Source organism: Rhinoderma darwinii, chromosome 1 (assembly GCF_050947455.1).
Source record: "Rhinoderma darwinii isolate aRhiDar2 chromosome 1, aRhiDar2.hap1, whole genome shotgun sequence".
Classification (NCBI taxonomy): Eukaryota; Metazoa; Chordata; class Amphibia; order Anura; family Rhinodermatidae; genus Rhinoderma; species Rhinoderma darwinii.
The window spans coordinates 424,309,010-424,325,215 of NC_134687.1; the positions used below are offsets into that span (position 1 = coordinate 424,309,010).

The following is a 16,206-nucleotide window of genomic DNA, read 5'->3' on the forward strand; positions in this document are numbered from 1 at the left end:
TCGGGGTCTGTTGCAGGGGACAGGCTCCCCTCCCCCGGCCCCCTTACAAGCATGGCTATGGCGGCGGGGGGGGAGTCGGCAACAACCGCTCCTGCTCAGAGCAGGCAGAGAGCGTTGCCGGGGGTGACGGCGACTCAGGCCGGGTCGACCCGTCCCTCTCGGCGGTCCCGACCTCCAGAGCGCCTCAGTCCTGAGGCAGTCCCGCGGACACGGCGTCGCAGAGGGAGCCCGATCTCGGACGCTGCAGGCCAGGCAGCTGGGAGGACCGCCCCTTCCCAGGCCCTGCGTCCTGGCAGGAATCCCAGGCCGCGACGGGGTCCGGCGGTAAGCAGGGAGTCGCAGGCTGGGCTCCCTGTCACCCCTCCCCCATCAGATGGAAGATTTGGAGGACAAGGTAGGGCCGCCCCGCCTGGTGATGTTCCGGCCAGGGGGCAGGCTTCGTCAGGATCGTCTAGACGGACGCCTAGATCTGCAGCGACGTCGAGGCAACAGGTCCGGTCGGAAGTCTGGGTCCCGGCGGTCGGGCGGCAGGTTGCCGGCCCATCGGTCAGCGCGTCTTCATCCCCGTTCCGAAGATGTCGTTGGGATGGACAGTCGTCGGCGAGAGAAGAGCTGGAGGAAGGTGAACTGGACGTGTATCGTCGAGGTCAGGATGGTCCGGCTGACGGGAACACAGCGCCTGTGCAGCCCGGTGAGTGTATAACTCCATCATTGTCTTATCCAGCGATTTTTATCTCGGGTGTCGGCGGGGGGGGCTGCTAGCATTGCATCGGTGGCCGGTAGTGGCGCGGGCGGGCGCGACGGAGCGGGTCTGGCGGACTTAGTGGGTTGCTTACGGGAGCTGGTCGGGCGCCTAGATAGGGCCGCGGCGCCGGTAGTCACGGAAGTGTCCCCTGCGGTAGTTTGGGAAGGCCCCAGGGACGTGGGATCGTTACAGGCGCGGCCCGTGACGGCGGTTAGAGAGGCGGTCGCGGTGTCGGTACAGACCGAGGCACAAAAGGATGGCGATCGGGTGCGTATTGATGACCGTGCTCGGGGGGAGGTGTACGTTTGTTTTGAAGGTCCGTTGGGGGCGCATTTAAAGCAGGAGGTGCGCGAGCGGATCTGGAAGGACGAATATGTTGAGATTTTTTCTCTCTTGCCGCTCGCTAAATTTAATTTGGATAAGAGCAAGCGGGACGAGAGTAAAAAGGACGAGGAGGAACGGCGGCGGTATAGGCTTATCCCGCAGACGTTCGTTAATTGGTCGCAGGCGTTCGCCATATTGGCTAGTGTGATAGGGGAAAAGGCGCCGGAAAATTGTTCGGCGTTGTTTTGTTATTTTTATGCCATTGGGGAGGCTCATAGGGCGTATGGGGGTCAGGCGTGGCTGCGATACGATGAGCAATTCCGTCAGCGGAAGGCGGTTCGGCCGGCGATTCGGTGGGACCAGAAGGATATTGCTCTCTGGTTACGGGTTACGGCTCCGGTTAGGCAGTCCTTTCCCGGGAGCGCCGGCCAGGGAGGCCAGTCTAGTCAGGTTGGACAAAGCGGCGGGGGAAAGGCGGGGTTTTGCTGGCAATTTAATGAAGGCCAGTGCAAGTTCGGGGCCACGTGCAAGTTCAAGCACGTGTGTTCCGAGTGTAATGGTGCATCACACGGGGCGGCAAAATGTCTGCGGATAAAGAGGTCAGGGAACCAGCCCTCCGCGGCTGGTCAAGGGGGTGTCGCCGGTGAGGGTGGAAAAGATGGCCCCTTATCTAAATGAGTATCCGGATAGGGCGGCGGCTAAGTTGCTTTCCGAAGGGTTTCGTGTTGGTTTTGTTATTCCTCCGCCTCCTTATGAGGTTCCGGTTACGCGGAGGAATTTAAAATCGGCTTACTTGCATGCAAAAGTCGTGTCGGAAAAGTTGTTAAAAGAAGTTTCGTTGGGCCGCATGTCGGGGCCGTTTGTTGAGTCGCCTGTAAAAGATTTAGTTGTGTCCCCGTTGGGTATTGTCCCTAAACGCGAGCCCGGAAAATTTCGTTTGATTCAACATTTATCGTATCCCAAGGATTCGTCGGTAAATGACGGGATTGATCACGAGTTGTGCTCCGTAGTCTATACCTCATTCGATAAGGCGGTGGGTTTAGTGCGGGCTGCGGGTCCAGGTGCGCTGCTAGCAAAAACTGACATCGAGGCGGCGTTCAGGTTGTTGCCTGTTCATCCAGAAAGCCAACGGCTGTTGGGTTGTTTTTGGGATGGGGCTTTTTACGTGGATCGGTGCCTTCCGATGGGGTGTTCCCTTTCTTGTGCATACTTCGAGGCGTTTAGTAGCTTCGTAGAGTGGGTAACGAGGGGAGTATCCGGGGTCGACTCGTTGATCCATTACTTAGATGATTTTTTGTGCGTTGGCCCGGGGGGTTCGCCGGTTTGCGGTAATTTGCTTCATGCACTACAGAAGGTGGCGAGGGATTTTGGGTTTCCTTTGGCGTCAGAAAAAACGGAGGGCCCGGTAGTGACCATTTGTTTTTTGGGAATTGAAATAGACTCGGTGGCAATGGAGTGTCGTCTCCCTGCGGATAAGTTGGGTGCTTTGAGGCTGGAGGTACGGCGGGCTTGTAGACTGAAGAAAATGACGCTGCGGGAGCTTCAGTCGTTGCTGGGGAAGTTGAATTTTGCCTGCCGGATTATGCCGATGGGGAGGGTGTTTGGTAGGAGGTTGGCGGCGGCAACGGCGGGAGTGCGTGCGCCGCATCATTTTGTGCGACTCAAGGAGGAGCACCGAGCTGATCTTCAGGTTTGGGATGACTTCTTGGGCCAGTACAATGGTCGCTCGCTATGGATGGCCCCAGCGCAGGATACGAGTGATTTGAATATTTTTACGGATGCGGCTGGGGCGGGCGGTTTTGGAGCTTACGGGGGAGGTCCGTGGTGCGCAGGTCAATGGCCGGCTAGTTGGGTGTCCAGTGGACTCACGCGGAATCTGGCCCTGCTCGAGCTGTTTCCCATCGTGGTGGCGGCTACCATTTGGGGGGACAGGCTCAGGGATAAGAAGGTCCGTTTTTACTGCGACAACATGGGGGTGGTGCTGGCCATTAATAATATCACGGCGTCCTCTCCTCCGGTAGTTCAATTGTTGCGACATTTAGTGCTGGTGTGTTTGTCGTTGAACGCGTGGGTGGTGGCGGTGCATGTCCCGGGAGTACGGAATTGTATCGCTGATGCTCTTTCTCGCTCGCAGTGGGACCGGTTTCGGCAATTGGCACCGGGAGCGGAACGTCTCGGTTTGGCTTGTCCGGAACATCTTTGGGATCTGGTATCGGTCCCGTAGAACAACTGTTACAAAGGTCTTTGGCGCGCACGACGTGGAGTGCTTATGCTGCTTGTTGGAGGCAGTGGGAGGAGTGGGTAAGAGATTTGGGTGACGTCAATACGGATAGAGACAGGTTGGTGGCACTTTTGTACTGGTTAGGGGACGCCTGGGAGGCGGGGTTTTCAGTGGCAAAGGTGAACCGGTTCATATCCGCGGTGGCGTTTGGGTTTAAGTTGCGGGGTTTTCAGGATGTATCGAAGGAATTTCTGGTGTCGCAGGCTTTGAAGGGGTTGCGCCGAGGTAGGGCGGATAGTAGAAGGCCTGTGTCGTTTGCTTTGCTTAGCTCGTTGGGCGGTTCATTAGCATCGGTCTGTCGTTCTGCAGACGAAATGGATTTGTTTCGGTTAGCTTTTTCGTTAGCGTTCTTTGGGGCATTTAGAATAGGTGAGTTGGTGTCGCCAAGTACTAAACAGGCAGGGGGGCTGAGATCTGGGGAGGTGAGCCTATTCGCAGATCGGCTGGAGGTATGGTTGTGTCGGTCAAAAACTGACCAAGTAGGGAAGGGTAAGCTGATAGTTTTGTTCGCCCTCCCGGGGTCGGTTATGTGCCCAGTAGAGTGCATGCGGGGTTTTACGACAAAAAGGGGGTCTCCAGATTTGCCTTTGTTACGTCATGTGGACGGGTCGTTTTTGTCCAGGTTTCAGTTTGGAGCTGTATTTAAAAAAATGTTTGACGGCGGTTGGTGTTGCGGCAGGCTCATATTCATCTCATTCCTTCAGGATTGGCGCAGCAACTGAAGCGGGGCGCTGGGGGTTGAATGATGAGGGGGTGCGGCGTATTGGTCGTTGGGAGTCCAACAGGTTTAAGTCCTATGTTCGCCCCCATATGTTATGAGGTTTGTTGTTAACGCTTTAAAATGTTATATGGTGGTGCCTAATTGTTTTTTCCGTTTCAGATTCGCCTCCGTGTTTGGTGTGGTTGATGGGTCATTCTTACGTGCACTGGGGGGCTTTGAGGGCAGACGTCCGCCCGGATGGTCGCCAGTTGCGCATTTCGCGACAGGATGCGGTTGTGCATTGGCTGGGTTTTAGAGGTATGTCGTGGAGCAGGGTGTTGGCGGAATTTCAGACATATGCTCGGCTTGATAGGGTTCCGGAGGTTTTAGTGCTGCACGTGGGTGGGAATGACTTAGGAGTCCGCCCCTTTCGTGAGTTGGTGCGGGATATCAAACACGATATGTTGTGTTTGTGGGTTTCTTATCCCAAGTTGGTGATAGTGTGGTCGGACATAGTCCCAAGGAAACATTGGCGGTTAGCTAGATCTGTGGAGAGAGTCAATAAGGCTCGCATTAAAGTTAATCGGGCGGTGTCCCGTTTTGTGGCAAAAAGCGGGGGCATTTGTGTGCGGCACAGGGATTTGGAGTCAGGAGTGGGGAACTTCTGGAGGAGTGATGGGGTTCATCTGACCGAGGTTGGCATTGATATTTGGAGCTTGGCGATAGCAGAAGGCATAGAAAGGGCGGTGGTGGTGTGGAGGAACTCACAGGCTTAAGGTGGTCAAGGCCTGTTTCGCTGTGGCGGGGGGAGTCCTTGAGGCCAGTCAGTACAAAATGGTGGGGGGGTCGCATCGGGGGTATGCGTCCCCCAAAAAAGGTACATGGTTGAAGACTTCATCGGGTGTTATCCCTTTGAAGTGGTCTTCTGGTAGAAGGTATATCACTTGAAGGCTTCATCGGGTGTTATCCCTTTGAAGTGGACTTCTAGTGGTCGGTATATCACTTGAGGGCTTCATCGGGTGTTATCCCCTTGAAGTGGACTTCTAGTGGTTGGAGCCATCTGCAGAGGTGAACGGTGCTTCCGAGCTGGTTTACGGCTGGAGGTAATTGGTGGTTTGCAGATGGCTAATTCGGTGTGTTCTTAAAAAAGGAATATCTGAAGGGGCTTCAAGGACTTCCTCTGCTCGGGTTAATGTTAACGTTAAATTGTTATTTACGATTCTGACCCATGTTGGGTCATGTGAATTATTAGGAGGAATTCTCTGGTGGATTCCTAACTAGTTATCCGAATGTTTCGGATTTAAATTGTTTTTATAAAACTGTGAAATTAATAAACGGCTGCTGTGGCCATTTCACATCCAACCTCGGTGTCATGTGTCTTTACTAAAGTGGGGGTGGTGGGATAGTATGGTCTAAGGTTAACACACGACTCTACTTAGGCAGGTCATGATAGATTACAGGTGGATCTCACTGTCCCACTGACCCACTGTCACTGAACCCGTCAATCCCGCTGACCTGACGGAACCAACTGCTCTGTATACAGGATACAAAGCAGCTGTATCTCAAAAAGTTAAAATAATTGCGCATGGGGGAGATCAGGGCTAGATAACACCTCTTCCATGTACGTTACTTGGACTTGATTTCGGGATTACCCAGCCTTCGCTACTTGGCTGGCTACTGGCTCAGCACCGTGTTACGCTATTGTCTTACTCTTATTTTCTACTGTTGAGCTTCTTTCCTTTCCCTGATTGTTGGTATGTTTTTATTTTGTTATACTGTAATGATATCTGTACTGCAAAACTACTATGTACATTTCTTGCACTTATGCTCTTATCCTTTGTGGCTGGTGGTAATATGACCTGTGCATTTAATTTGTTGTGCTGATGTCCTAATAAGAACTTATTGAACCATAAATGCCGTCATTGTATTTTGCCTTTACTACCTCTTGGGATAGAGAATTTCAAAGTTTTACTACTCTAAGGGCTTATTCAGACGAACGTGTAATACATCCGTGCAACGCGCGTGATTTTCACGTGCCTCGCACGGACGTATGTTAGTCAATGGGGCCGTGCAAATTGTCCGTGAGTTTCACGCAGCGTGTGTCCGCTGCGTAAAACTCACGACACGTCCGATATTTGTGCGTTTTTCAATGGGTGCGTGAAAATCACACGGAAGCACTTCCGTGTGACGCGCGTGATTCGCGCAACATCAGTAAAAACTATGAATGAAAACAGAAAAGCACCACGTGCGCGAAAATCACGCAGCCATGCATCATATGCTGCTGACACACGGAGCTGTTATGGACCTTTTGCACACGCAAAACGCCACGTTTTTTGCACGCGCAAAACGCACACGCTCATGTGAATCCGGCCTAACTGTAGAGAACTTTTGATAATATGAGTCTTCCTCCACACATACATGAAGTACCCTGGTCCATTGCACAGTTCGTGGAATGAATAAATCATATGCCAACTCTTTGTAATGTCCTTGGATATATATTATATTTATTAATAAGTTGTTCAAAGCTGAAGAAGCCCAACTTTCTAGCCTCACATTACAGGAGAGACCTCCTAGCCCATTATTTATCTAGTTACCCTCCTTTGAACTCTCTCCAGAAATCATATATATTTTTTACAGTGGGGAGTTCAAAACTTTACTCCATATTTTAGAGCCTTCCAAAGGGTTTAATTCTCTTGGGGTTGCTGCTGATGTTCTCTTTCTATGCATGTAAAACGGCTATTAGCCTCACTACTAGAGCACTGCTAACATCATCATATTTGGGATTACAATTGGTGTTATAATACAGAGGAACGTGGGATAGACACATTTTGTGAAGGGTTATATTTTGCCTAATAATCCATAATGAACGTTCTGTGGCAGCTGTAACAGAATAAAAAGCAATTGGATATGAATTTCAAATAGGATTTTAAAATCAGAATAGCCTGCCATCTACTGGTAAAAGTTAAGAATACATGTACCAGCTAAAAGTCTGATTTGTTCTGTGAGTGAATGGAAAATAATTCTATGTCTCGGGGGTATCTTCTTAGTCATTTAATGGTTTAAGTGAAGCCCCTGAGCTTTCATATTTTTACCAAGACACTAAAAACTACTACCTTGAAGGGTACTTAATCACTAAGGGCACGGCCAGACGTGGCAGAGTTTTTCTGCTGCAAATGTTGGTGCAGATTTGGGGCAATTACGCAAAGAATCTGAACCAACATTTGCATATTTGACAGGTAATTGAGACGTTGCCGAAAAGACAGCGGACGTGCCACAGATTTCAGTTTTTGCATTGCAAAGGCTGAAATCCGCAGTGAAATTCCGCTTCTTCTCCGCAACAGTCAGTGCATGCTGCGGAGGGAAAATTCCGCACCGCAGCCTATTGTCCACAGCGGAGTTTTCCGCAACGTCTGAACTAACTTGCCTAAAAATGTATTGAAACAAATGTAAAAAGCGGCCGCAGGAGAATTCCACTGCGGACTGTCCGCAGCGGAATTCCACAGCAATTCCGCCACGTCTGGCCGTGCCCTAAATATATATGTGGAGCTTTGAGAAGTCATTATTCCTTGATTTAGATTAGGCTCTGTTCACATCTGTGTCATGAGCTCCATTTACGAAAGCCACGATGTCCTACCAGATCCGTCACACGATTGGGTCTGACGGAGGCTCCGAACAAAGCCTCCAACACATATATGAACATAGCCTAAGCCAGGAAATAATAGAGTTTAGTTGAACTAAAACTTTTTTCCAGATAGCATCACAAAACTGCTAAAAGAAATAAAAACAAACACTTATGGTCTCAAGTAATTGCAATAATTACCCTGATCCACTAGTCTCTGCATAGCTGGAGCAGGAGGGCCTGATGGGCCAGGGGGGCCTCTCTCTCCAGGAGCACCTGCTGGACCATCCCTTCCTGGGGGTCCTGGAGCACCAGGGGGACCTAATGTGTGAGAATGGTACGACTTTTGAAGGCAGTTTATAGATTAATTAAATAATATACATATAGATCTATGAAGTCATTCCAAAAAGAAGGAGCAAAAAGATATCTAGAAAATAAAGACAAAGAGTAAGGAAGGAAACGAAAAATTCCAGGTCTCTAACCTACTTTATGTAAATGGTTACACCCGGGGCATCCTGAAGATCTCTGGACTCCAATCTGTTGCCCTCCAGCTGTGGCTCAACTAGTTTTGCAGCAGCTGGAAAGCCACAGTTTAGAGAAAAGTGCTGTAGCTAGTGCCCACAGAACGGATCTATTAGGGCAGATGTCTGCAGTGGACTGGACTTGATGGGCCATTGAATCAGCAATGTCAGCAGACCCTAGGGCTAGGTTCACATGTCGTGGTCAAAATAGATTTTTAGTGCAGCGGTTTGCAGCAAAAAAATCATAAATTTGACCGTAACGTGTGGGGCTTATTCACACGAACGTATAATACGTCCGTGCTACGTGCGTGATTTTCATGCGCGTTGCACTGACCTATGTTAATAAATGGGGCCGTTCAGACTGTCAGAGAATTTCACTCAGCGTATGTGCGCTGTGTGAAACTCATGTCATGTCCTATATTTGCCCGTGTTTCACGCTGCACGCACCCATTGAAGTCAATGGGTGCGTGCAAATCGCGCTCGGCACACGGAAGCACTTCCGGGTGCCGCGCGTGATGCGCGCTACTGTAGTAAAGTAAAAACTTTGAATGAAAATAGAAAAGCACCACGTGCTTTTCTGTTTGTAAACATAAAAACAGAGTGTCATCATGATGCCGGCTGCACGAAAATCACGCAGCTGCGCACCATATGCTGATGACACACGGACCTTTTGCGCGCGCAAAATGCAGCATTTTTTGCGCGCGCAAAACGCACACGCTCGTGTGAATCCGGCCTTAAACTCATTCAAAATTAATACAATTAATCTTAGTCTATTCCTGTCCGAATAAAAAACTACTACTGATTGTATGTTAGCAAAAAGAAGGAGAGATGGAAGGGAGTATGACTGCAGGATCAGAGTACACAGGGTGTGTTTGTGGTATGTAACCATGGAGAAACGCAGCTTTGCGTAGAAGTTGTAGACACAAAACTGTGGAATATTATTAATTAAGACTTTTTGCAAAGTTGGTTATTTTTTTATTTTAGATACATTGGTGCAATAAGGCCTCATGCACATGACCGTAGTGTTTTTCATGTCCGCATCGAATTTGCGGGCCGTAATAAGACATGTCCTGAGTTTGTGCGGCACGGATTTGTGTATGGGCCCATAGAAATGAATGGGTCTGCAATTCTCCCGTGGATTTTCGGGGGAATTGCGGACGCAAAAACACGGTCGTGTGCATGGGGCCTGACACAGCCTTTAAGAATTTTAAAGGGGTTGTCCACTAATGGACAACTGATGACTTATCCCCTGGATTGGTCATCAGTATACGATCGGTGGGTGTCCGACACCTGGACCCCGCACTGATCAGATGCTCTGGTGGCCTGGGGGAACCGGATGTCATTGCACGGTATGCAATGTACGGAGCCTGAAGTAGTTGGCTTGAATAGGAGCGGAGCTGCAGGACTGCAGCTTGGCCGCTATTTCGTGACTGGAGCCAACTGCTTCCGGCATGGACGTCTGGTGCGCGGATGCCACTGGAGCAGCTGACCTGTGCGGGGTCCGGGTGCCAGACACCCACAGATCATATACTGATGACCTATCCGGTGGATAGGTAATCAGTTGTCTGGTAGTGGACAACCCCTTTAATCTCTCTAGTACCCTACTAGTAGTGTAGTGTTCCTATGGACCTGGGTAAATTTTCTCATTGCCACATTTTGGTAAAACATTTTGACAAATTTCTGATACTTTTGTTAAAAACCCATTGTATAATTTAAGGTATACACATATTATTGCACGTTTACTGATTCTTTGTCTAATTGGGCCAAGAAAATGTTCCAAATATGACCAGCTTTAAAGACCGCCTCACAGCGCTACGTATGGATGTACATAAACATTAGTTGTTTCCCTCTGTAATAGGGAATATTCAATTAATTATTTTCTAGAAACAAAAGGAGGGGGGGATTTATTAAAGGCAGTATTGCTCGCCTGTATTCTGCCATGAAAAAGTGGCAAATTTAGGTGCACTCCTCCTTTCTGCAAAAATGTGCGACTTTTTACATTTTTACAATGTGTCCACCATAGTGGGCGTGGTTTAGCAAATAGGGATGGTGACACCTGCGGCTTGCCAATTTACCCTAATTTCCGGCAGAAAGTGGCTTAAATTATAGCAGGAATCTACGACAAATTGTTGATGCTGTAGGTTTTTTTGGCGCACAGACTGCTGAAGAGGCAACTCATTTATTAGGAGGTGTTTACCCCTTAATTAATTAGTCGCATCTTACTCCTGCAAGCTTCAAACTAAGACTAGCATATAAAACGCCAGTGTTTGTACATCTGGGCCAAAGTTAAAAACATTCACAGCTTCATCCAACATTTTGTATGATCCTAAAACCTGAAAGGGGTTGTCCCAAAATCGAGAATTATCACGCAGTATAGTTGACAGTTGTCTGATCCCTGAAGGCCCCACCACTTGGACCCCCACCGATTGCGAGAACAAGGGTCCCGAATCACCAGATGCTCCTCACTGTACCCACCAGCAGTGAGGAGGAGCTTGAAATGAGTACATGTCGAATATTCAATGTCTATGAGAATGACAGAAACCGCCAAACGCGGTATTCGACTGTTTCCGTAATTTCCATAGACTTTGAACAGGGCGGCAGAGTGCATTGTCAACTGTCGCTCCATTCAATGTGGTTCAGGACCCCCATTCTCGCAATCAATGGGGGTCCCAGTGGTGGCGCCCTCAGTTATCAGACCATTATCACCTATCCTGTAAACAGGTGATAATTGGCAATTCTGGGAATACCGCTTTAACCTACATATCCTTGGATAATGCACAACACAGCAGAGTAGCAGACCAGTGAGAAATCTCTCTCTTTCTGTGTTGCCTATAATGTAGCGGATTCAAAATAAATTCACACCATGCAGGTCTCTACAATGTTCTTAAATGTCTCACATAACATTTATGTACACTACCGTTCAAAAGTTTGGGGTCACCCAGACAATTTTGTGTTTTCCATGAAAAAACACACTTATATTTATCAAATGAGTTGCAAAATGACTTGAAAATATAGTCAAGACATTGACAAGGTTAGAAATAATGATTTTTATTTGAAATAATAATTTTCTCCTTTAAACTTTGCTTTCGTCAAATAATGCTCCATTTGCAGCAATTTCAGCATTGCAGACCTTTGGCATTCTAGCTGTTAATTTGCTGAGGTAATCGGGAGAAATTTCACCCCATGCTTCCAGAAGCCCCTCCCACAAGTTGGATTGGCTTGATGGGCACTTCTTGCGTACCATACGGTCAAGCTGCTCCCACAACAGCTCTATGGGGTTGAGATCTGGTGACTGCGCTGGCCACTCCATTACAGATAGAATACCAGCTGCCTGCTTCTTCCCTAAATAGTTCTTGCATAATTTGGAGGTGTGCTTTGGGTCATTGTCCTGTTGTAGGATGAAATTGGCTCCAATCAAGCGCTGTCCACAGGGTATGGCATGGCGTTGCAAAATGGAGTGATAGCCTTCCTTATTCAAAATCCCTTTTACCTTGTACAAATCTCCCACTTTACCAGCACCAAAGCAACCCCAGACCATCACATTACCTCCACCATGCTTGACAGATGGCGTCAGGCACTCTTCCAGCATCTTTTCAGTTGTTCTGCGTCTCACAAATGTTCTTCTGTGTGAGCCAAACACCTCAAACTTCCATTCGTCTGTCCATAACACTTTTTTCCAATCTTCCTCTGTCCAATGTCTGTGTGCTTTTGCCCATATTAATCTTTTCCTTTTATTAGCCAGTCTCAGATATGGCTTTTTCTTTGCCACTCTGCCCTGAAGGCCAGCATCCTGGAGTCGCCTCTTCACTGTAGACGTTGACACTGGCGTTTTGCGGGTACTATTTAATGAAGCTGCCAGTTGAGGACCTGTGAGGCGTCTATTTCTCAAACTAGAGACTCTAATGTACTTGTCTTGTTGCTCAGTTGTGCAGCGGGGCCTCCCACTTCTCTTTCTACTCTGGTTAGAGCCTGTGTGTGCTGTCCTCTGAAGGGAGCAGTACACACCGTTGTAGGAAATCTTCAGTTTCTTGGCAATTTCTCGCATGGAATAGCCTGTCGATTTTCACATGAAAGCTCTCTTTTTCTAGCCATTTTGAGAGTTTAATCGAACCCACAAATGTAATGCTCCAGATTCTCAACTAGCTCAAGGGAAGGTCAGTTTTATAGCTCCTCTAAACAGCAAAACTGTTTACAGCGGTGCTAACATAATTCCACAATGGTTTTCAAGTGTTTTCTAATCATCAGCCTTCTAACACAGTAAGGGTACGTTCACACGCAGTAGAAAAATACGTCTGAAATTACGGAGCTGTTTTCGCCTGAAAACAGCTCCTGAATTTCAGACGTTTTTGCAAGTACTCGCGTTTTTCGCTGCGTATTTTACGGACGTTATTGGAGCTGTTTTGCAATGAAGTCAATGAAAAACGGCTCCAAAAACGTCCCAAGAAGTGACATGCACTTCTTTGACGCGGGCGTCTTTTTACGCGCCGTCTTTTGACAGCGACGCGTAAAATGACACCTCGTGGGAACAGAACATCGTAGAACCCATTGCAAGCAATGGGCATATATTTGTAGGCGTAATGGAGCCGTTTTTTTCAGGCGTAATTCGAGGCATAAAACAGTACGTGTGAACATGCCCTAAGTGTGAATAATAATGAAGTCTCAGGAATAATAATATATGACATGTTAAAGATGCTGCTCCTGTTTGCACTGGTTGGTGAGGGGGCACTCTGCAGTCTGTGTCTCTCCAGTTACTATCAAACTATCACTGGCAGGACATGCTGGCGGGACTTCTACCACTCCAGATGTTCTGGAACTATTACTCCCAGCATGTCCTGGCCAGTAGTAGTTTGATAGCATCTGGAGAACCACAGGCAGTAGGATACTATAGTCGTCATCATTTCCATGCTTCAAAACTTTATCCTTGTATCCCAATTTCTATATACTTAAAGTGTAGCTAAACATTTGACAAACTTCTAACATATCATAGTGACATGTCAGAAGTTTGGATTGGTGGGGGTCCGAGCACTGAGACCCCCACCAATCGGTAGAACGAAGCAGCTGAAGCGCTCGTGTGAGCGCTCAGCCGCTTCGTGTCTGTTCGGCTTTTTCCGGAAAGCCGATGTATCGGTGTATGGGCTCATAGACTTTCTATTGAATCCCTACACCAATACATTTATTTCCGGAAAAAGCCGAACAGACATGAAGGGGCTGAGGGCTCACACGAACTCTTCAGCTGCTTCGTTCTAGCGATTGGTTGAGGTCTCAGTGCTCGGACCCCCACCAATCAAAACTTCTGACATGTCACTATGACATGTCAGAAGTTTGTCAAACGTTTAGCTACACTTTAAGCCTTGTCCATATATTATGGAAGATTAAATTTAGAGGACTGGTCTGGGGTCTGTATTAGTTTTAAGGGTCTGATCTGGGCTCGGAATAAATGTAAAGGGTCTGTTCTGGAGTCTGAATTTTTTTGCGTTGCTAAAGAGACTGGTAATGGCTGCAAAAACAAAGGTCAAAAGATGTTTTAGCAGTAAACTCTGCCGTCATCAGGAGAAGTCATGAAGAAGAAAAGAGAACGTCTACAATCAGAGAAGACGTCGCCTGTGACTCACAGGATTTAAGTGTACTGCATTCACTTATATGGTCTGGAGAGTGCTTGTGTGGAACTGGTATCTATCACTCTATGGTGATATAATGCAATACCTTACCAAAGTCCCAATTTACATAACCACGTGCCTTATTTTCATGAGCGTGCCCATCGGAATACTAAACACCTCAAACCCACTTCTTGCACAATGCAGACATGAGAAAGCAGGTCCGGCGTCTGCACAGGCTCTTGCCAGTTCAGTTCAGCTGATGGCCACCACAGCAGTCAGGAAAAATTAGATAAAAAGTGACCAAAAAGTCGAATCTACTCCAAAATGGTACCAATAAAAACGACAAGTCTTCCCGCAAAAAAAAACAAAAACCCTCATACAGCTGCATCAGAGGAACAATAAAAAAGTTATGGCTCTTCAAATATTGAGACACAAAAACAAATAATTTTGAAAAAAAGTGTTTTTACTGTGTAAAAATAGTAAAACATACAAAAGCTATACAAATTTCGTTGCAATCGTAACCACCGGCTGAATAAAGTTATTGTGTTATTTACACAACACGGTAAACTGCGTAAATTTAGGACGCAAAGAAGAGTGGCGAAATTGCTGTTTTTTTTTCAACCCCCCACCCCCCCCACAACAAAAGGAAAAACTTAAAAAATGGCTTGATCATTAAGTCCTAAAATAGGCTGGTCATTAAGGGGTTAACATCCTTGCTTTCTATATATAAGAGGTTGGGTTCAGTCTTTGTTCAGATAAGCAGGCCTATGGTACATATGTGCTTATATATAGAAAGGATAGCATATAAATAAGGATCAATATGGCAAGAATATATACTATAGTTACCAAATATATGCTGAGGGAATAAAAAAACATTGATTTGGTGTTGAGTTTTACTCTCATGTGCTCTGTGTTTGGAATGCACCATGGGGTCCCAACTGCTTGTGTGCGCACAATTGAAGTCTCTCTTTTTTTTGCCATTCGTTTGCAATTTGGTCCCAAAGTCATGGAGAACAAGTAATAATAGAGCCCTAATGTTGACTACTCTATATTTTTTCTGTAGGGTCACTGCAAACAGTCATGTCCATTGTTGTATGTCAGTGTTTTCAAAATCACAGAGAGATCAGGTTTGAAGAGTAATGGGAAAATGTTTTAGTGGAACTTTAGATGACAAAGGGAAATGTAAAATAAGTTATATTAATGAAACCCCCTTATACCGCAGGGACATAGCTGTGCTGACTATATTGCTTAAGAGCGCATATTTGCTTACATAGTCTGAGAAATTGAGAACAACTAAAATAAGAGAAAAAAAAGATTAATATGAAAAGCATGCTTGTTTAATAATTAAAGAGGCTCTGTCACCAGATTTTGCAACCCCTATCTCCTATTGCAGCAGATAGGCGCTGCAATGTAGATAAGAGTAACGTTTGTTTTTTAAAAAAACGAGCATTTTTGGCCAAGTTATGACCATTTTTATATTTATGTAAATGAGGCTTCCTAAAGTACAACTGGGCGTGTTTAAAGTTAAAGTACAACTGGGCGTGTATTTTGTGTGTACATCTGGGCGTGTTTACTTCTTTTACTAGCTGGGCGTTGTGAATAGAAGTGTATGATGCTGACAAATCAGCATCATCCACTTCTCTTCATTACCACCCAGCTTCTGGCAGTGCACAGACACACAGCGTGTTCTCGAGAGGTCACGCTGTGACGTCACTTCCTGCCCCAGGTCCTGCATCGTGTCGGACGAGGGAGGACACATCGGCACCAGAGGCTACAGGTGATTCTGCAGCAGCATCAGCGTTTGCAGGTAAGTAGCTACATCGACTTACCTGCAAACGCCGATGCTGCTGCAGAGTCAAATGTAGCCTCTGGTGCCGATGTGTCCTCGCTCGTCCGACACGATGCAGGACCTGGGGCAGGAAGTGAGTGACGTCACAGCGTGATCTCTCGATAACACGCTGTGTGTCTGCACTGCCAGAAGCTGGGCATTGTGAAGAGAAGTGGATGATGCTGATTCGTCAGCATCATACGCTTCTATACACAACGCCCAGCTAGTAAAAGAAGTAAACACGCCCAGATGTACACACATAATACACGCCCAGTTGTACTTTAACTTTAAACACGCCCAGTTGTACTTTAGAAAGCCTAATTTACATAAATATAAAAATGGTCATAACTTGGCCAAAAATGCTCGTTTTTAAAAAAAACAAAACGTTACTCTTATCTACATTGCAGCGCCGATCTGCTGCAATAGGAGATAGGGGTTGCAAAATCTGGTGACAGAGCCTCTTTAAGCAGTAATTTCCAACCCTGGTGTTATATTTACTCCACTGAAGAACTGTTAGGTTTAGGCCTTGTTCACACAGTGCAGATTTGATGCAGATTTTGCATATATGTTTTAAGCCAAAACAAGGAACGC

The 16,206-nt window shown here is 47.0% G+C and overlaps 1 protein-coding gene across 3 annotated transcripts in view; it reads right to left on the bottom strand.

The window, feature by feature from the left end:
• The window catches only part of EMID1 (EMI domain containing 1), a 137,203-nt gene that overhangs the window by 52,201 nt on the left and 68,796 nt on the right, over window positions 1-16,206 (bottom strand). For all 3 annotated transcript variants that reach the window (XM_075830024.1, XM_075830033.1, XM_075830043.1), the window contains exon 8: window positions 7,871-7,990. In XM_075830024.1, the coding sequence (XP_075686139.1) occupies window positions 7,871-7,990 (120 nt within the window). The remainder of the gene's footprint in view (window positions 1-7,870; window positions 7,991-16,206) is intronic.